Below are 21740 nucleotides of genomic sequence, written 5' to 3' on the forward strand. Positions count from 1 at the left end.
TGCTGAACTTAATGGTCTCAATGGTGGCAGTGGACCCCTGTTAAAATTGCTTTGACCACCTCTACTGTCATTGTAGGTTCCCCTGGGTGTGCTCTGTGCACTCCAGCTTGAGCCTCGAGTGCCTTCACGACGACTGTAATTTCCTAGATAGGAGAGAAAAATCCAGACTGTTGAGCAAACATCACTCTTCCTTTTTTTTTTCATTTTAATCTTTACAATACTCAAGGTGGCAAATGTTATACATAACTCAAATATATAAAATATATACTGCATCAACTCTGCAGTATTCTAACTCAAAGTCTACAAGTTACTGTATTATACACTGAATCAGGAAAATATCTGTTCTTCAGACATGAACTCAAAGGTTTTTTATCAAATTATGTTATCTAGTGGGTTTAGATACCTTAAGTTTTTGTTGTAAAATAAATCCTACTATTTATAACTTTATTAAACAGAAGTATTTTCTGTTTCTCCTGTGCAAGGACTTGTCCTAATCACAGGATCAAAGGGAAAGGAATGCAAACTTGCCTATCTAAGCAACTTAGCACTCTGCAGCCAGAACCTCCAAATTCACTGAAAATTGAATCTTATTCCTGTCAGGATCTTCCATCCTTTTATTCAAAAAAAACTCATTTAAAACCACAGATGTATCGTGATGCTTGATTTCAGTAACTACCATGTCACAAAGGTAGAGAGGGCTGTTTATTTTTCTGACTGCATGTCTGAAACACTCCAGTTGCTAAAAGAAAACAGCAAGCTCCTTTTGTAAGGGAGTGGGAGGGAGAGGCAACACAGGAACTCACAGCCTTGGTTCAAATTCCACATCACTCGAGGGAACCTTTTCTGTGTCAAACCAATCTAAAAAACACTGCTTCAGTACATCTCACACCAGGGATAATTAATTGCTAGTAAGTCAGGTTAGTATCACTGAAGGATTTTTGGCATTCATTTACCCCAATTGTAACACAGGAGATAACATACCTTTTGAAGCAGGTGGTGTAAAGAACCTGTTCTGACTGTGAAAAGCTCCCCGTCCTCCACGATTCCCTGAGAATCCACCACGTGAAGAAATCTTCTGTGACACTTTTGGTGGCCTTTTGGCTGCTGGTATCCCATCTGGAGCAACCACTTCTTTGCTCTCTGCAGCAACAAAATCATCCACATGCATGGAGGGTGGCCTGCTCGTATTCTGTTTCCTCTGACGGAAGATATCATGCGGTCGAATTCCTTGTCCAAATCCTCCCCTGCCTCTTCCTCTTGGTGGTGGCACAACATGAGCTCTCTTTGCAGGCTCTATGTACTCAGATTTTCCACTGTCATGACAAACCATAATTCATTTAGTTAAAGTAAAACTGTATTCATAATTAAGGTCAGGCATTCTCCATATTGGAGATGCAATTTGAAAGGTATCTGACAGTTTGAGAAGACACAAACCAGTGCTGAGCACACTAACTGTTCACTCATTAAAGTCATCTTACCTTGAAGTAATGAAGGTCTCATGCTTGTGCTTGCCAAGTTTGAAGCCTTTTGTGGTTTTTGTGCGGCCAGGAGATGATGGTTCTGATAAAAATGACCTCTCCAATTCAGCTTGCAAATCAAAGTCACTGCAGCCCTTCTCTGACAGTTCAATTAGGTCAACTTTTACCTGCAATGATAGTTTAGTTTTATCACAACAACTATCACTAGCACCTCTGAAGAAGTAAAGAAGCTGCACGAGGATGGATGAGATTCAGCTAGGGTCCTTCTATCAAAGCAAAAAAGCTCCATCCTCCACCTTTTAATGCAGTAGTGTGGCTCAAAATAAAAAGCAGCAGTAACAGAACAGAAAAGCAGAAGATGTCTTGATGGTTTTGTATCTCAGCCAAGTCCAGGGTACAGCTTTCAAGCATGAACACCTGTCCTGTCACTCAATGTCTTGCAGGGAGGCACTCTGGCTTAACCTACTGTCCTATACTTTTATAAATGCTGCTTTTACACAGGAATCAACAGTTTTGGTTCTGCTTAAGAAATCAAAACAAAGTATCTTTGCATGTAAATTTAAAAAAGAGTAAAACTAAAAAAGGATGAAAGCAACAAAATCAACAGAAACTGATTATTTGTCACATAAGAAGATAAACCACTGCCAATAGCTTAGTTATTAAAAAAAATAATTCTAATGTATATTTTTCAAAATTACATTTAAAGTTTGGATTATAAAAAACAAGATTCAAATACTGTGGAAAGGTTTTGTTCAAGTAGTCTCATTTACTGCTGCCGTTTTTTCCACTTTTGGCAAAGATTAAAAAAAAAAAAAAAAAAGTGTAGCCATGAGGCTCTTTGGATGGAAAAGAAAACAAATCATGTTCTTTGTCTACATTTAACACAAACTGCTGAAAAGGCCCAGCAGCAAGGCAAACGAAGATTAAGGCTGACACAACAACTGCTCCTCTAGAGATGACGACTTCTGCATTAGAGCACTGTGGAAGGTGCCAATTTTGAGGCTCCTTCCAAGTGAACTTGAAGGCATTTGATAACGACCTTTAACAAATGCCAACCGCTATCTATGGGTCAATTTACAAGGGTGAGCTCAAGAAAACAAACAGTTCAGCCACATGAATTTCTGAAGGTACTAGCTCAGGTTAACCCTCATTTTTAAATCCACTTCAGTTATATTAATGAAGCCTTTTACCATATCCAGATCAGTGTCTATTTCTTCAGCTTGAAAGGGTGAGAACCACATGGACTTCAGCTGATCATCCATCACATCTGCCAACACGTATGTGGTCCTGCAAGAAAACAAACCCCAGATGGGGTTATGTTTTTTTGGTTATGAACTATAACCAACTGCAAGCACAGGCAGCATTACAGAACCTGGGGTGAATGTTGCTGCCTCACCCTTGATATTTGCATGAAATTACATATACTGGGACTAGTAGCAGTGATAACAGTGCTGTTTAGATCCTGTTTGTAACATTTTCATGCATAAATTACTGCATTTTCTTATGTCAATCACAGGCAGCATGCTCACATACTTAACCATTTTACCTGTTGTTAAACAAATTCTGAAGAGAGTCTGGTGCAGAAAGAATAGGCTCTACATCTTGGTCACTCAGTGGACAAGGATCACCTGCCGATTCCAACATCTGCCTCACTCCAACAATGTTATCCAGTAAGGATTCAAGGCCATCATCCTCCTTAGAACGATCCTAAGTCAACACAGCACAACTCAGAACTTTTTCCCCTCCTCAGAATGAAATACACTTTTGACAATTAAATAAAGAGGAGAATATTACACAAAAGAGTCTATCCATCCACAAATAGTCAAACTAAGACATTTGAGTACACAAACTGCACAGCTCCTCAGTATGCTATAAAACAAACCATGTCACCACATGCACAGTCTAGTCTTCGTTTCCAGTTGATGCAATAACCTCCCTAACACACTCCCAAAGAAGGCATGACCCCAGGTTTTAATTAACAAGCTCCCTGCTAGAGCATTCTAACATCTTAAGTGTTGGCTATTTCTCCTTCAGTGCAGTTGTGGCTTTTAATCTTTTACCACAGATGTATGCAGCCAGAAAAGGGATAGGAGAGAGTACAGCACTGGAAAGGCATTTGTGACCAACAGGTTGTGGAGGAGCTGTCTTATGGACCCTTCTGAATTAGCCAACTATTGTATGGCTGCCAACAATTGTGTAGCTTTACATTTTAATTCAATAATTAGATTTAGAGGTAAGTCTGCCATTAGAATCACAGGAATGTTAGATGCATGGAATTCTGCATGTCCTCTAGTTCAATCCCCCCCTGCTTGAAGCAGAACTATCAAAGCCAGACCAGGTCAGGCATAACTTTATCTAGCCATATTTAAAAACTGCTCCAGTGACAGAGAGCCCACAATCACTTTGAGCAACCTGCTCCAGTGCTGCACTTCTCTCTGTGTTGCGTTTTTTTTCCGAACATCAACCTGAAACTCTGCATCCTGACAGGGGGCCATTGCCCCTTATTCTATCATCTGAAATTAGCAAAAGGAGTTTAATTCCACCACCTTTGTCACTATCCCCCAAACAGCTGCCAAGTAGCTCTGAGATAGCTCCTTAGCCCTCTTCACCAGACTAAACAAGCCTGGCTTCCTCCTCCTCTCTCTACAGCACATGTGCTGGACATCCCTCACCACATGGAAGAACCCTCTTCAGTTTCCCTAAATGTCTGCAGAAATGGTGCACGGGCAAAGCTGGCCAAAGGTAAATGCAGCACTTCACATGAGAGCTCACCAGCATCCTGTGGCAGGGAACAGTAAGGACACTTGATTTGCTGACCACACTGCTTCCAGGATTGCTCAGAACACAGGCTGCCTTGTTTGCAATGACTACACGTCGGCCCACGTTCAACAACATCCACCATAACCACTGGGCCCTTTTCAGTACAGCCCCCATCAAGGCACAGGTTATTTCTTACGGTCTGTGAATACTCTGAGCACAAGGGGATTCCAGCCCTACCTGAAACTTCTGAACATTACCAGAACACAGACAATGAAGTCAGAATCCATCCTGCATCAGAATAGGTGATTTTCGAGATCAGTATCAAAACGGCAACAGCTATTACCAATTCCACAAGATATGCCACAGAACTGCACACCCGTCTCACCAAGCAGGGCAGTCTATATTGTTTTAAAACTACAACATCAACTTGATTACTTAAATTCTTTTACCATAACATGTTTCTCCAGATCAAGCAGCAGGTTTTCTGGGGTTTCTTCTTTGTTCTGCAGTAGATGTTTTAACTCTGCAGTAGATAAACCCAGCGTTCTGCCAGGATGAGATCCATCTGCTTCCATAAGGCTTCCATCATCTCCACAACATCCCTGAAATATTTGGAAAGTGGGAATAAGTATACATAAATACTCATTATACTTCTGGATTTCAAAATCCTCAGATTTCAAATGTACATTAGAGCAAATCTAAGAAAACAAGAGTAATGTTGATTTAAAAACATATTATGCAAAAGATTTTTTTAAAGTATGCTTCAATAGGCAAGTTTAGATGCTGCATCAAGATGAATGCAACCCTGCCCTATGTAAGCTGAGGTTTGTATTACAGAACTAACAAATATTTTAGATTCCTTTCTATACTATATATCCATACAGCAACTCTCTTAACAGGATGCCATCAATTTAAAACCTGGACACTATGCTATTCGCTCAGGAAATAATTCTGAATCAATGTCATTCTTCCTACTAAAACCCCCTCTAATTTACTAAATACACATTCTGCCCAGCTATCACAGATTTCATTAAAAACTAAAGATGGCACTAACATTACAATGGAAAAGCCTTACACAGCAATCTGCATAGTCAACTGCTTTCTGAAGTAACTGTTCCTGAATGTGTCTCACACTGCAGAATTCACAGAAATGCAGCTGAGTTTGTCTAAGTATCCAATACAGACTCACTTACCAGTGTATCAGAGTTTAAAATCTGTCGCATAAAATCCAAAAAAGAAGAGGCCAGTTCACCTGTGTCTTTGCTAAAACTAGTTATTACTCGTTTTAAAACAGTGTACAGAGCGTTGCTGTGTTTTCTTAGAGAGCTGTTTTTATAATTAAAAGAGAGAAAATACTTCATTAGTGCATAAATTGCAACCATTTCACTGTAACCTGTTAGAAAAAAACAACATATATACAAAATAAATTTGGTAGATTTTATAATTATCAAGTTGAGTTTAGATTATGAAGACTAGACTGTCGTTCTTATCAGTGCTGTCCGTAGATACCTTTCAGACTGCGCAGTTATAGATACTGTAGCAACACCTCTATAACCTGCAAGAAATTACTTTTTCATTTTTTGGGAGAAAAGAAATAGGACAACAGAAATGTTGCTTGCACAAAGGCCTTATGTACAAAACAGGATCATGCCTGCTGTTACAATTTCACTACACCCTGTGATGCCTAACTGCACAAACAAACCAGAAAGGTAATTACTGACACAAAAAGAGCAAGGCCATGCACTGAAGCCAACAGGTAGACATATGGGATCACAGAATCAACAGCACCTTTAACCTGCTTATTTTTCATTGGTGGTTTGTAGAGCTTCCTGCACTCTGAGCAGCACAGCTCTGCAGCACTGCTTAGGTGAGCATTTTGAACGACCTTTTACCGACAAAGTTCCAGATAGAACCTTTTTCTCTTTGGGAACTTCACAACTTCCTTGCCTCTCTGCACCTCACCTTCAGCAGACAGAAACATGTCCAGATATGGGACAAGGAACTAAGTGTCAAAAAAACACAATACTGTCCAATTCATGTACGTACTCTGTTCAAAATGCAGTCATCAAAAGTAGTTACATACATACATACATACATATACATATATATATATACATATCTTCCTTTGAAAAGCCCTAACTGCCTAGAGGTCAGAACACCCTGAGAAAGTGCAAAATTGAATCCCCTCAAAATAGAAGGAGTGACAGACAGCTCTTCAATGTCCCAGATGAGAGCTCTAACTATTGAGTGACTCAGAAAGGAAGGACATTAGCACTATATGTCATCCTAATCCTCCAGCCTTAGAGTGGGGAAATGGAGGGTACAAACCTTTTTTCAATGCTTTATTTCTTGAAAGGAAGTGCTCCTGTGTGCATAATGCAGAAATTATTTAAAGGTAAAACCTCAGGTGAAGAAAGACCAAAATACTGAGTAAAACACTGAAGCTCCAAAGAGAAAGTTTGGATTCCCTATCCTCAAAATTTCCCACTAGATGAGTAGGAAATTATTTCACATTGCAGAAGTTTTAAAATAACTTGAAGTTGTTGGAGATGTCTTAAAATACCATACCTCTTTAAGTGATAGAAGCCATAGTCATGCTCTGTAAGGAACATCATTGTTCGGATACATGTCAGTAGACAACTGTAACTGCTCTCAGAATTAGTTAATGTTTCCATCAGAGTGTCACAAATTAAGGGCATCAGGTCTTTACTTGGTAGAGAGTTGGAAAGCTGCTCTGACTCAGAAACAGAGCCTTCTGATGAACTTGGTAAAATGAGTGCAATATCCTGTAAGAAGTGATTATTACACACATAGTAAGAAAAGCATTCTGTATAGCAGCAGTAAGTACAAATCATGCATTACAGTCAGAAACACTACCTTCTTTTACTATCCTTTTATCATCTTATTCCAGTATTTCAATTACTGGCCAGTAAAACACTGGCCACAAAAACACAGTGTATCTTTTTAAAATTGATTCTGCTAAGGGTTACAAACCCTTTACTGATTTTTAAAAACATAAAAGATTTAAAGGGTGAAAAGTGAAAGCAGAGCCACAACTAAAAGCCACACAGACACTGGATAATATTTCATACTTGCACAGTTTCTTGCCTGGGTAGTCAAACTGTTCCTTAATCCCAAAACATTTACCAAAATCAAGAGGCTGCAGACACAGTTGCAAGTTGAAGATCTACTGCCCCCTCCATATTTTACATAAAATATAACACAATTGACTTTCACAATATATTTGCATGGGAAAGGAGCTTGTTTATATGCAAATGGCTGAACAATCTCTACTGACCAATAACACCCAAATGCCTTTTGCAGACATAGGTAAGCACTAAAGTAATTAAATACATGCAACCAGTAAGATAACAACATGCAAATCTATCTAAAAAGAAACTACTGGGGTTAATCAGTTTTCAGATAACATTTCTTATGTTGCTCTAGTAACTTATGCTTTTTTTAAAATGGTGCAGTTGTAGCATCACATACACTTTGGTACTCATATTATGTCATTCAGTTTTTGGTCTCTGCTGAACTACCAGAACAGTGCACATAATGAAAAACAGTTATTATAAATGAAAGGATTTACATTCAAGAGCAACACATGAGCAAGTCTGCCAAAGCAGCCAGCCACACACATTTTCTTTTTGTATTTTTCCAAAACGAAAAAAACAAACAGGCACTTAAGACATAACTTCATTTAATTTGTCTCCTGCAATTATCAACACATATTATGCGTTAAATACAGGAAATACCTGATCACAGAGAGACTGCAAAAGGGAAGTTACATATTCAGCACTCTGTTGATGAGTGACATTGTCTCCAGCTGACCGCATTAAAGCCAAGAGCTCCTGGAAAACCTCTGCATACTTTTCATCACCTTTACTAGTTCCATTGATAAGATGCAAAATAGCCAATTTACAAGCTTTGTGTGAAGCCAGGGCATCCAATAGAGCAAGCAATCGAGTGGTCTGTCCAGTGTACTGTTTCTCTTTCTCTTTATCTTCTGGGTTGCTGAAAGAATATCAATGTTCTTTAAAAAAGCTTCTTTAAAGTTATCTAAAAACTGTAAAAACAACCCTTACAGGAGTCATATAAACCTGCATTTTTAAAAAAGCACCTAGTTTATGTACTTAAACTTAAGAGTTTAACTATTTGAAAACTGCTCAACTTCGCTAAATGACTTCTGGCTGCATAATAAATTAATTAATCTACTATACATTTAACATACTATAGGGAATCTAATGCTATACTGATAAATCTGCTTTTTTACAAACAGAATCTAATTCCACATGGACAGTTATGCTTTTAAAGAAACAATACTCATTAGTCTCAAAACCCTCGGAAAGGGTAGTATTGAACTTCCTCCAGCTTACAAACATCTACACACTTTCCTGTTATTACAGTACTGCAAACTTTCCTGGCCTGTTCTTGTTATTTATATCAGACATTTCCCTTAGAAGCACTTCACAGGGTAGATAAAGCTTTGTAGGGACAGCCTGAAGAAAACCTTCCTAAAATACTTACCATAAACACACAACGCGAAGCTGTCTACATCAAAACTCAAAAGTATAACATGGTTACTTGGCAACATTAAGCATTATCAGGACACAATATATAGCACTTTTCTGAGAATTAAGTATAATGATAATCAATATTATTATAATGTATAAATAGTATTTCTGAAAGTATTTTCCTCCCGCTACACCTACTATACAGAACGAAGGTGAGTTTAATAGTCAACTAAAGAAAACTTTGCAACAGAAAACAGAGATACCTTTGTAGGTCTTCTACAATGAGATCCAATACAGTCCTCATGATCAGAAGAGCAGTAGGTGAAGCCAAGTCACACAACTGAACACAAATACGTCTCAACATATGCTGAATAGGCTGGCAGGATGAACCAGAGAAAGATCTCACTATCTCTTGTATCAGTTTGGCTTGAACGTGAAGATGCATACTCCACAGCTTCCTGGTGTTGAGTGCCACTGAAATATCATGGGGTTCAATTACCTGCAGAACAGAAGAACAGCTGGTTTTTCCTTTCCACTTCTATCATAAAACCTGAATTCTACCACAAGGTATAAACAAAGACTAAGTCCTAATACTGTCCTCACCAAAAACATGCAATGATTCCATTTTCATCATTATCACTAAATGACAGGACACCATTCCAGCCAATTAGGCATGTCTTCAGAAGCATGGCTTGTCACACACCTTTTATGCTTCCTTATTAAAGATCACTAATTCAAGATCCATGCCAAAAAAAAAGAGGACCCTTAATATACCGACAGTTGGGCATTCAGGGTTAAATTCAAAGGCTTCATAGCCAATCACTTCAGTAACAGAAACAGAGTCTAGATAATTTCACATGGGACAAAAGAACAACATATGACTGCTAATTTAAAAAGAAGCTCCAAATAAGAACAATTTTGTTTCTGTTGAAGGTGTATCTTCAATTTATATGAACAGAAAGGCTTCGCAGAAACTTGAATTCGTCCTTGCACATACCTGTTTCTTCCACAACTATAAAAATGGTCTAAGGGTTATACATAATTACAATTCCTTAAAAACTAAACAAATCTAAATTGTACCTGAGTTGTCTGCATGGGCAGTGGAAGAGGCAACAATTCTGAAAGCAGTATAAGTCCAGAGAAAAAGCCTTCGGGAATTCTCAAAATTGAAGAGAGAACTTCCTTCAGCATTAAAGACCAAGTATTGTTGGCCAAAGTTTCTTCCGAAATGGTAAGTTTTTCATTAACACCTTGTGTAAAAGTCAACAAGATATCAACAATGTAGTTCTGAATTTTTTGTTCATCGCTATCTAAGCGGCCTGAGAGAGGAATGGAACACAGGAGCATGTGTAAAGAAACAAGCGCTGACGGAACACGCATGTCTTTGAATTCAAAAGATCCACCCCTCAGCAGTTCCGTTAACATGGTTTTCAGCAGAGTGAGTGTACAGCGGGCCATGGAAATTGTAGTAACTCTGTGAAGGGTGGTGCCCATGTTGACATGGAGCCGCCAGGGCTGAATAAGCACACTGTTCAGCTTCTGCAACACCCGGATGAAGGTGTCCATGCCCTCTGAAGAAAAGAGCTGAATAACCGCGAGATTCCATTTCAGGTCTTTCTGTTGACCTGTGTGGGAAAGAAATAACGTTTCTGTATCTCTAATTTCTCCTGGGCAATCATAGTTAAACATGCCTCAAGTGTAAAGACAACAAAGACTTCTATGTTAAGCAGTACAAATGCAGCAGCCATACCATGTACCAGAGGTGGTGGACATGCAATATGACACAGAACGCGAAGTGCAGTAGGAAGACCAACTCCATCCGGGGTCATCAAACTGTCAATATTCTTTAAAAGAAAACAACAAAAAAATAATTATTACAAGGCAGGACTTTACAGCAACTCTATCACTAGCTTAGTATTCAAATTCTGTACTTAGTTACTGTAAGTATTCTGCAAAAATTAAGTTTGATTATTCCACCTTTTAGAAAGCAGTCACAAATAAAGCAGAAGCAAAAAAAGTAGGGTCAACATTTGCATTGTGGTTTTACTGTAAGCTAAAAGATTTAACTAGTTGGATGTCTGCATCACAGTTACCTTAGATTCTGCTTCAGAATATGTACCTGAGAGCAAGAACTGGCCTAGACCATAAGTTTTAGGAAAAACATCTATTTTGGATAATAGTACATATTTCTAAATACCATGTTAGGACAAATCCAAGATAATTTATCAAACTACAAAACTACTGTTCCCTAGGGCATGTAACAATAGGACAAGGGGTAGGTAATGGTTTCAAGCTAGAGAAGGGGAGATTTAGGTTGGATATGAGGAAAAAATTATTTAATATGAGGACAGTGTATCACTGGAATAGGCTCCCTAGAGAGGTGGTGGTGGTCCCATCCCTGGAGACATTCAAGGTGAGGCTTGATGGGGCTTTGAGCAATCTGGTCTAGCGTGAGATGTCCCTGCTTATTGTAGGTGGGTTGGACTAGATGACCTTTAGAGGTCCCTTCCAACACAAAACATTCTATGACTCTATAACTGTATGAAAAAGGTAAGCTCACTGAGCACAATAAAAATATGGCATTTATCTGTATTTTACTCACCTGCTTGATATATTCAATGAGATTTGGAATGCAATTTATTTCAAATCTAAGATTTTTCAAAGGTTCAAGCCACTTGCTGAGCTCTAGGGGAAAAAAAAATACTTAAGAGTGAACCAAGCTAACTTTTAAGTGTGTTTATGAACATAAAATTGTACTTAATTTACACAACAGGTATTAAGTCCAAGGGTGATATCTGTGAGGCATACATTGCAGCTGTAGCCAGCTGAAAAGCATCAACAAAAATAAGACTTTGGAACAGCCACACCACTTCATATACATGGACAAAATTTTGCCCACATCAACCTGAAAACTCAAATAATTTTCATCTTATTGTTTGTATTTAAGTACATTTTATAAAAGACTCTAAGGGTCTCTAAGAAAAAGCCATCAAGAGCAATGACCAAAGCATATTCCCCTAAATGTACATAATAGGTTACTACAAGCTGAATACAGAACTCCTAATCAATGCCCAAATGGAGCCAGTCTCTGTGATAGCATCATACATTCTCTCTGCAAGTCCTTATAGATGAACAGTTTCTCTCTTAGTCCAGAACAACCTGAAAGTCTCAGTGTTGGGGGGCAAGAGAAGTTTTAAAACCCACTGTTCCTGAAAATATTTAAAATAATATGAAGGTTCAAAGGCCAACTGGATATGAACTGACAACTACTCTCAGACTGAGTTCATTATTTGGTGTAATAAACTAGCCCCACTTCATACAAAACTGTCTGATATTGGGGTGAGGAGAAAAGAAGAGGGAATTAAACTAACATACTGAGGAATTTTTATTTATTTCAGTGTGTTTAAGTTTTGGAACAAATTATTGGTATGCCTACATGAGTCAAGCAGTGCAGAGCACAACTCTGTGCATCAGAGCTTCAACGTGCAGTTGTCACAACAGTCCTTAGCAGGCTTTTTCCCCATCAGTTCTATTCCAAATAGCCACCTCTGAGTCAACATAAGCCGGGGAACACCCTGAGACACAGTTTGGAGTTCAAACCATTTAGTAGCAAGGTAACACATGTACTATTCCATACCAGTTGGCCTAGGTGTCAGAAAACAGCCTCAAGTTATTTATTAGTATATACAGACCCTAAAAGGCTACATCACTAAAGAAAACAACAGAAGTAACAGCCTGCTCCCTGACTAGTTTAGTCTGTTTTTACTAAAATGTGCTCTATTTTCAACACAGAAATAATTTCAAACTTCCTGCAATTATCCAAAATTCATGGTAGTCAATATTATTGAAAAATAATTTAACTATAAAGAATTTCCCCATTAACAACAAAAAAAAATAATTAAATTGCACGTTATCTCAGTGACTTAACTAATCAGATGCAGCTGGAAAAAGAATTTCATTATATAGATCATCCAAACCGGATGATCGTGAAATGCGAATTACCCATATATAAAAGGTTTATTCTCTACATTCAAACAATTCAGTTGATAAGGGCACATACTGTACCTTGCAATTTGGTGTTATTTTCATCTGCTTTACAAAGCTTCAGCAAAGGCGCAGAGTGCTGTTCCAGCATTTGGACATCACTGGAAGACTGAACCACCAGCAAAACAAGGATGCAGGCGTAATTATAAGCAACTGACTTCTTAGACTTAGAGTCTCTGAAACACCAAGAAGGATTTTCTTTATGTCTCAGCTAATGCAACAGGATATTTGTTAAGATTTTCCTTCTCTGACCCCTGAAAATCTACCTACAGAACTTTCACCTTCACTAAGGCTTGCTCGTATAATTATCAACACTAAAAAAGCAACCACAAAAACCAAAAAAACATTATCCTTTGCTTTCTGAAAGCTTGAAAGCTTTCTTGTACATTTACTTCACATTTATTTCAGCATCCACAAAAGATGAGAGCTGAAAACACTGGGTGGAGTTACGTAGCAAACGATTTTATCCATAACTTAGTCTGGTTTTACAAATCTTGCTTTAAAAGCACTGCTACCTAAAGTAGTAAAACTGCCTGTCCAGAGAAAATAATTACATTTTTATAACAGTGTAAGAACTTCCAGAATTGAAAGAGTCCCATACCAGAAAAGTGCACAGTGTCATTTCCCAAGTCAAGACTTTGGCTTATTTCAGTCCCATACTTGAATGAAAGCTGCCTAGTTAATGATTTTTTTTCACATACATACCCAGAATCTGACCTATATCACAACACCTTTGTGAATGATCTACACAGATTCTGGGCATTAACTACTTGATCACAAATGACAGGCCAGATTATCTATTACATTATTTTAATTAAAAGTTATCTATTTGTTTAAAAACAAAACAAATTATCGAAAAGAAAAAATGTTTTATCTTAACTATTTATAAAAAATACTTCTAAAATGTAACCGTATAAAGAATGTAAGTAAATGCTTAAATTACCCTAAAGCTTCTTTGGAATAGTACTCCATTAAAGTAATAAGACTTTGCAGATTTTTCTCCAGATTGAATACATGAGCCACGGCAGATCTTCCCACGGGGTTAAAGGTAATCAAGTAAAGGTTGTGAAGTGTTCCCAGCAGATCTGAGTGGTCAGTCTCCTCAGTGGCTGTACAACGCTGAAAGTGGCAAAATAACTCTGAAATGCACTGCAAGGTCTGTGTGGAATGCAGGAGCCACAGGGCAAACGTATCCTCATTGGCACCATCTGACTGGAGACCTTCCTCTTGATCTGGATCAGAAAACTGGCAAAGTGCTCTAATCAACAAGTTTGTTGCTTCATATTCAGAAATAAAGAAAAGAAGACCCTTCTGTGACTGTGCCAGGAAACGCAGGATATCTCGTATAGCTTGAAGCACACCTGGATGTGCGCCTGTCACGGGAATAGACAGCAGCAAAGTAATGCATTCCAGGAAATGGTGACTATGAAGGTACCTGAAAAAAACATACCGGAAAGGAATCACTAGCAGTACAATCACCTCTCAACACTGCACAGTTATATGCTTCCTAGCTTCAGAACTTACTGTTCTGCGGACTATGAGAAATAATAACTAATTATGAGCTAGTACAAAATGTTTACAAAACATAACTGCTATATTGTTTACAGAAAATAAATCCCTAAAGTACTGATCTCCAAAAAAAAATCCAAAACAAAAAGAAAACCTCACCTTATATACAAACAAAATAACACCTTATCTTTTATTAAATTTGCTGTATTTGAACAATCATTAATGCTGCATTAAATAGTCTAAGAAATCAATCATTATAGCATATGTAAGACGTGATTTGAAGACTGCTTGCATATAGATAATTGTATTCAGCTGTGACCTACACCACTTCTACCAAGAAAACCTGTCAGCATTTAGAGAAATACTTTCTAGAAGGAAGAAACTTGCTAACAGAGAAATCTCACGGGATCCTCTATGTGGCTGAAGGCAGACAGGCCTCCGTGCTGTGAAACACTAATCTACACTGACACAACTGCACGACTTCTAAACAAGGCTGGCTACCATCTTGCAACCTCAGCATAGAGATACACATATTCCAGACTTGTTTGATCCATACACATAGACGTGTTCCAAGACAACAAAGGGAAAACTCTCTAGATCAGTAACTATACTCAAATATGCACCTGTACAGCACCTCACACAACTGGTCAGGACCTATGAATGCAACTGAAGTGCTAGCACAGTACCAGTAATAACAAGAGGTTGACTTCTTGTTATAGGCAAGCTAGGTTGATTGGAAGCCAACAAAATAACAGGCACAGTAACTATTAAACTCTCCCAAACTTTAGAAGCATGATCCAGAATTCTCCAATAAAGTACCAATTGAAACTTGTAGAAAAGTGCTGTCAAGCTCACCCCTAAAAACATCTATATCAACCTGGAGGAAATACACTCTAGAAAATGAACTTGAAACTGCCATACCTGAAAAGGACAGGGTAAGGATCATCCCTTTCTGGAGGGCCTGTAATGCGTGCTATGGTTGGGAAAGATTTCACAGGTGGCTGAATCATTGTATGAGGAGCAGTTTCCATCAAATGGAAGATTTCTTCAAGAAGACTAACAAGTTTTTCCATCTCTCCTTCACTTATATTAGAAGATTCCAAAAGATTATCCATGTCCATAGGAGTCTCCACATCATTCTCATATTCTTGGTTGGTCCTTTCCAAATCCTGGTCTTGTTCTGGCTCCGTGTGATTAGGAAGAGGAGGAGTGTTCTCTGCTAACTGATCAACCACCTTTTTAATATCTGACAGAATCTCATAGAAGTGACATTTCTGGAGAATTGCAGAACCAGCAGTAACTACTCTCACAGTCTGGTCTAATAATATGAGTTCCAGGAGTTTCTGGTAACCACTTTTTTCATGTACCTCTACACTACCCCTTAGAAACATTTCCATTCCCTCGGTCATACTAATAACACTATCCAAAGCTTTAAAAGCATTAAGTTTGAGGGAGGATGAAACGTGATCTGCAAACAACAGTTCAAATAACACATTAATAACTCCTGCCTGCAAGAGTGCTGTTATTCCTTGAGTCCCACATTCTGCTAGTGATGATACCAGTTTTGTCCCAGCTTTGAGTTGTCGGACATTCAAAGCAATGGGCTGTTTGAGAGCTATCTGAAGGTTTAAAGCTTGCAGGGTCCAGTCTACCAGCTGGGTAATAAAGTCTTGCTTTGTGTCTTTAACCAGCAGGTAGCTCAAACCTTTTACAATTAAACTTGGAATTTCTTCTAATGCAGTTACCCACTTTGCACCCCTTTCCTCTTGATATAATTCCAGCAATTCAGTTAATTTAACTGAGGCTTCCACCGCCCCTGAATTTTCTTTTTCTGGGTCCTGGTCCTTTATTTTACCAACTTCATTTTCAAAGACAGTCTTGTAAGGGCAGCTGAAGTATAAAAGAGGTCCAAGCTCCCTTTCAAAAGGTTCATAAGTGACAGGGGGCACAGATGCTAGATCCTCAGGAGTATATTCAATATCAAAGCTTGGATACTTAAAAGTTTCACGTTCCAGATCAGCAATTCCATCTTCATCACTCGAAATCTGCTCATATCCATCATCTCCTAAAAAGATTCAGTTATAAAATAAAATCAATTATGGATAAATCAGTTCATAACTGCTGAGAATCTATTAAAAATTAAGAATTACTTATTTAACACAAATATTACTCTTTAGAGAGCAATGATACACTAACACACAGAAAGTTTTCTCTCTCCAGATATAAGTGAAAGACCCAGATGACAGATTTTTTTATGCAACAATGGAAACATTTAAAAGAATGTATAAAGCAAAAAATGTAACCAGGACACATATTACCACAAGAATATTGTCCAATTTTCTTCCTATGACTGCATCTGTCATAAAACTTCTAGCCTGAAATTTTCAATGGGTATGAGTGGAAACTTTAGGTAATACAAAAATATGAATATTGACAATGTTACATAAACAACTTTATCTGATTTTGAATTAAGAAATAATTTCTTTCACCACTTTATTACATTTTTAAACAAAACAGATAAGAAGATTGAATGTTCATTCTCTCCTAGAAAAGTTCTATCTATTTTTCTCTACTTCTGGAAAGTAACAAGAAGATTTACTACCACAGAATGTCTTGGATTGGAAAGGACCCCTAAAGGTCATCTAGTCCAACCCTCCTAAGCAGGGACATCTCCAGCTAGGCCAAATTGCTCAGAGCTCCATCAAGTCTGAACTTGAATGTCTCCAAGGATGGTGCCTCCACCACCTCTCTAGGCCCTCTCTCTTTATAAAAGAGGTGCTCCAGCCCTCTGATCATTTCCATTGGCACCTGGATGTGCTCTGATAGGTCCACATCCTTCTTGTGCTGGGGGCTCCAGAGCTGGATGCAGTACTCCAGGTGAGGTCTCACCAGGGCAGAGAGGTAGAATCACCTCTCTCCACCTGCTGGCCACACTTCTGTTGATGCAGCCAGGATGCAGTTGGCCTTCTGGACTGGAATTGCACGTTGGTGGTTCATGTCCAGCTTTTCATCAACTAGTAGGACTGCTCTCTAGCATGTCTTGCCCCAGCCTGTACTCATATCTCCAGTTGCCCTGGCCTAGGTGCAGGACCCTGCACTTGACCTTGTTGAACCTCATAAGGTTCACCCAGGCCCACTTCTCCAATTTCTCCAGGTCCCTCTGGATGGGTATATAGAACTCTGGATGGTTATAGGACTATAAAGGAATTAATATTCCACAGCAAAATTCTCAACAGATGTCAGAACCATAAGGCAGGAAATGGTGCAATGACCACAGGAAGAAGATCCAATTCTCTTCACACCATCATAATGGTACTGCCAACAAAATATTGTAAATCTGTTATTTTTTCCTTTACTTTTTACCAGTACACTCACCTTCACCTTCTTCCTCCTCTTCACCCTCTTCTTCATCTTCATCTTCTTCCTCATCTTCCTCTTCTACATCAGCAATACTCTCTACTGTTTGCCCATCATCATCATCATCTTCATCATCATCCTCCTCCTCAACGTCTACATCATCTTCATCTTCTCCATCTTCTGGTTGATCTTCCTCCACTTCTCCATCATCAGAATACTGGCTTTCTTGATGAATAGATGTTCGATCAGGAGAAATGGGCTCAAAGTAATCCTCCCTATGGTCCACATCATCTTCTTTTTCCCCTACCACTAAAAATATATACAAAGTTTAGGAAATAAGAGTACTTATCTGAAATCCAATGCTCAATAACACATTTTAGAATTTTGCATTGCACATATTGGAGAAACAAAAGCAGCATCTTGAAGAAATTCTTCAGGTGATCTGACTGAACACAAGTACAATCATTCAGTTCAGTAAGACTATAAAGAACTACAGAGTTCTGGGCACTTTTAATCTATATGGAAACCAGAAAGCTCAACAGATGCTGCAGAAGGATGAAGGACAATGAGTTACAGTGTTGATAGAACATTTATGTAAAATATGAGCAGCATGTTCAAGCAATGTATTGGTCAGCAGTTGATATTCTCAATTCTACTAACTTTTAAATTGGTACAATTTAACATAGCCAACATATTTTCTTTCAAATCCCTTTCTGAAAAATTAATCTGTCTAGCAGGAGTAACAGCGGAGAAGAAGTCTCACTCTAGGCAGGAACACAGAGCTCTGCCTTCACTAAGTAGCACAAGCAGCAGATAAAACACAGTCTTCTTTCATTCTACCTGACACTGGCATAGGTTCATCCTCATCATCATCAGGAGGGGGAGGGCCTGGAGGTGTCCTTGGTCCCCTAGGTTGTGGTCTTGGAGGGCTGCCATTGAACTGGTCTTCTTTCTCTCCATCAACTATATTCATTGTGAAAATAAAAACTTGCATTTAATGGAATCGTAGGAATAGAAGTAGGAAATTTTAGTTCCTCAGTGCTATTTTTCACTAGAGAACACTTTCATTTCTCAACTATTATTTAAAATGAATTCTGCATCTGCAGTATACAAGATACTTTCTGAAGTCACTTTTGATATAAACAAGAACTAGAACAAAAAGCAAGCTTATGAACATTATTGGGTTTTTAATATAACACTGGGTTAAAATTAGTGTAACATTTCCATTTTTGGCTTTGACACTAGCAATACTGTAACTCTACCAATAATATCTGAGTTACTTTAACAACAAAAAAGTTTTTATTTCAATCAACTGGTTTACAACAGTTTACAACTGTTTTTCACTACACAGAGTATTCAAATTCTGCAGCCAAATAACTGCAAATAACAAGACAGTTCCAATTTCAAATCCAAAACCAAAAATGAAGCAGAAACTTGATCATGGATTCTATTGATGGTTATTCTAACACGAAGACAAGGCAAACACTCCTCTCTGATTTACTTTACATACAAGTCACAAAAGAAAAGTTATTATGACCCTGACATTTTCTTGCTATGACTTCAGTCCTACTTTAATCACTTCTGTTGAGATTTCAATCATCTAAATTTCCATGGGTTCACACAAATGAAACTACATGTTGAACATCCTAATTAATTAGCAATAGAATAGGTAACCCACTCTCAATAAAGCATTAGAAAATAATCTACTTAAAACGACTTGATATGAGTCTAAAAGAAAAAAAATTAAAGAACAAAGACATAAAGCTAGAAAAATAAAGCCACTGAAATGCAAATCATGAAAGCTGGGTTTTTTGCAGATGGGATACTATAATGTTGATTTCTATATTTTTTTTAATCTGTCCTCTCACAAGGCTTACCATGTTTTGGGTTTCTTTTCAAACCAGGCTGTTGCTGGGGAGGTGGTGGCGGAGGTGGGGGGGGAGGAGGTGACTCTCTTTCATGACTTATTACCCTGTCAACTGAGCCATATATTGCCAAAGTCAGACAGTTGTACCACCCTCGTAGGACCAATCCATCTGTGTTGACCTATTTTAAAAAAAAAATAAAATACAAAAAGCCCTTGAAAACAACATAATACTGCTTCAGAAAAGTTATTTTAGTATCACTCTACCCGTATCTGCATAAAAGTAAGAAAGGAGGATCAAAAATTAAAGTATCTCTTCACCCTACTTTAAAAAGATCCATCATTACAACAAATAAATAATCTTTCTCTCAAAGCACTCAATTCCTTGCAATATCTTGTCTAATCTACTATAGTCTGCTGATGAAAAAAAAATGTCCCCTGGGTCACACAAATACTGATCTGAATGAAATACACCCAAAGAGAACTGAAAATTATCTCCTTAGTTGTGGCCTGTAGCCACTGTGTTCTGATTCATCTTTGCTCTTAAGTAGTGGATAATCCTGCTGGTAGCCTCTATAGGAACTGTCAAGCAATCAAATCATCTACAAGTCATGGCATTATAGATGCAGACTGTGATCAGTATTTGAAGGTTTTTGAAGATCTTAAGCAATGAATGGTTTACATAATGCTAAGGCACCACACATAACCCTATTGATACCTAAATGACAGAGATGTAGAAAAAGAGGTTTAAATCGCATTGCATTACCTTTGCATTGGGTCTGAAAATAATGGAAGTGTTCTCATCATATTCAAGGCTGTTAAATAAAAAATAAAGTTATTGTCCGTAAATACACTGCACATTTGCAGAAATGAAACACAGAAGTACTAAACACATAAGCCAGTAATAAAACACCAAATAAATAGATTATCTTAAAAACAAGAGTGCAAAATTACTTATTTCTACAGAATACTTTTCATTAATATTTATGGGCTCCATAAGTTTAAAAATAATATAAACTTTTCTTCTTTTAAGCATGAATCTCTGGTATCCCACACAGACTGGAGGAAGAGGACAATAATCCAAACTAGCAAAAACATTTAAATCATGTCAGATACAGATTGTCTACTGTACATTTTCTGCACTACAGAAATCTCAGGAAGAAAAGTTAAATAATGAACTCATGCACCACTCACAAAAGCACTTACCTGCCCAGCCTATCAAAAACAGGGGCACTTGGCTTGCTAACATTGTTGAAAAACAAGTCCAGTTGAAATGTATGTGGGGATGTCTCTCTGGAAACAAAACAAAGGCGAAGTTAAATCTGTTGAGTTCCTTATCAGAGTAAGCAAAACTAACAAGTTAGACTGCTTAAATAATTCCCAAAAACAATTACAAGTTCAGCAGACACAAAAGTGCATTTTACCTTTTTATTGAGATATACAATATCTCAATAAATATTGAGATATACAAGTTTGAGAAAAACAACAACAGAGGAAGGTGTTCCTGAATCAGGCACCAAGTATCTCACTTACCCATAAGCCCTATTGTCAGGCAAACTTGTGTGAGCTCTCACTCCTGGAGGAATGACACGGACTTCGTTTATGTAAACAACGCATGGAAAACGAACGACATCTATATTGGTGCTTTGCTAGAAAACAAGGAACAAAGGAAGTGTAAGAAACGTAAATTGGAAACAGCATCATGGACTCGTTCTTTTAACCATCAAATCAAGTATGCAATCCTAATAATTACAAAATCCAATTATGTAAAATGTTAAATATTGTTAGATACAAAAGTTTGTTGTGGCTTTTTTTTTATAATCTTTTGGCACTTCTCATACATTTCTATAAAAACAGTATTAAAATGTGACTGGTTGATTAACATAATTGGATCCATAATTTGGATCCTTTTATCCCTTTTATTCTAACAGATGATGTGTTGGTAAAGGTAAAAACTGGAACTTAAATTATTAAAGAAAGACTGAGTATACGTCTCCCTTCTAATAAAACATCTCAATTTCATAGTTAAAGAAAAAAATAAAATGTGCGTTTTCATTTTAAACCTTAACAAATGTTCCATTCCAAATGTAACATTAGAAATTATAATTATACTATAAATCTGTTTTACTAGGCCTGTAAAAAAATTCTGTCTGAGGCTCATTTCTCCAGTTTTGCAAAAGCATCTGAAAACCACTTGCAAATAACATTCCT

The 21740-nt window shown here is 37.7% G+C and overlaps 1 protein-coding gene across 1 annotated transcript in view; it reads right to left on the reverse strand.

Moving 5' to 3' along the window:
• Positions 1-21740, reverse strand: part of KIAA1429 (KIAA1429 ortholog) — a 23721-nt gene that overhangs the window by 619 nt on the left and 1362 nt on the right. The window contains exons 2-23 of the mRNA XM_010006504.1: positions 21063-21178; positions 20736-20822; positions 20296-20344; positions 19543-19711; positions 18506-18628; positions 17684-17974; positions 15230-16373; positions 13743-14234; positions 12821-12975; positions 11358-11440; positions 10506-10599; positions 9836-10380; positions 9019-9254; positions 7997-8255; positions 6807-7024; positions 5432-5564; positions 4688-4840; positions 3025-3185; positions 2669-2765; positions 1479-1645; positions 982-1313; positions 2-143 (exon numbers count right to left, since the gene is read on the reverse strand). Of these exons, the coding sequence (XP_010004806.1) occupies positions 2-143; positions 982-1313; positions 1479-1645; positions 2669-2765; positions 3025-3185; positions 4688-4840; positions 5432-5564; positions 6807-7024; positions 7997-8255; positions 9019-9254; positions 9836-10380; positions 10506-10599; positions 11358-11440; positions 12821-12975; positions 13743-14234; positions 15230-16373; positions 17684-17974; positions 18506-18628; positions 19543-19711; positions 20296-20344; positions 20736-20822; positions 21063-21178 (5246 nt within the window). The remainder of the gene's footprint in view (position 1; positions 144-981; positions 1314-1478; positions 1646-2668; positions 2766-3024; positions 3186-4687; positions 4841-5431; positions 5565-6806; positions 7025-7996; positions 8256-9018; positions 9255-9835; positions 10381-10505; positions 10600-11357; positions 11441-12820; positions 12976-13742; positions 14235-15229; positions 16374-17683; positions 17975-18505; positions 18629-19542; positions 19712-20295; positions 20345-20735; positions 20823-21062; positions 21179-21740) is intronic.

This window comes from Chaetura pelagica, unplaced genomic scaffold, assembly GCF_000747805.2.
Source record: "Chaetura pelagica isolate M959 unplaced genomic scaffold, ChaPel_1.0 scaffold76, whole genome shotgun sequence".
Taxonomy (NCBI): Eukaryota; Metazoa; Chordata; class Aves; order Apodiformes; family Apodidae; genus Chaetura; species Chaetura pelagica.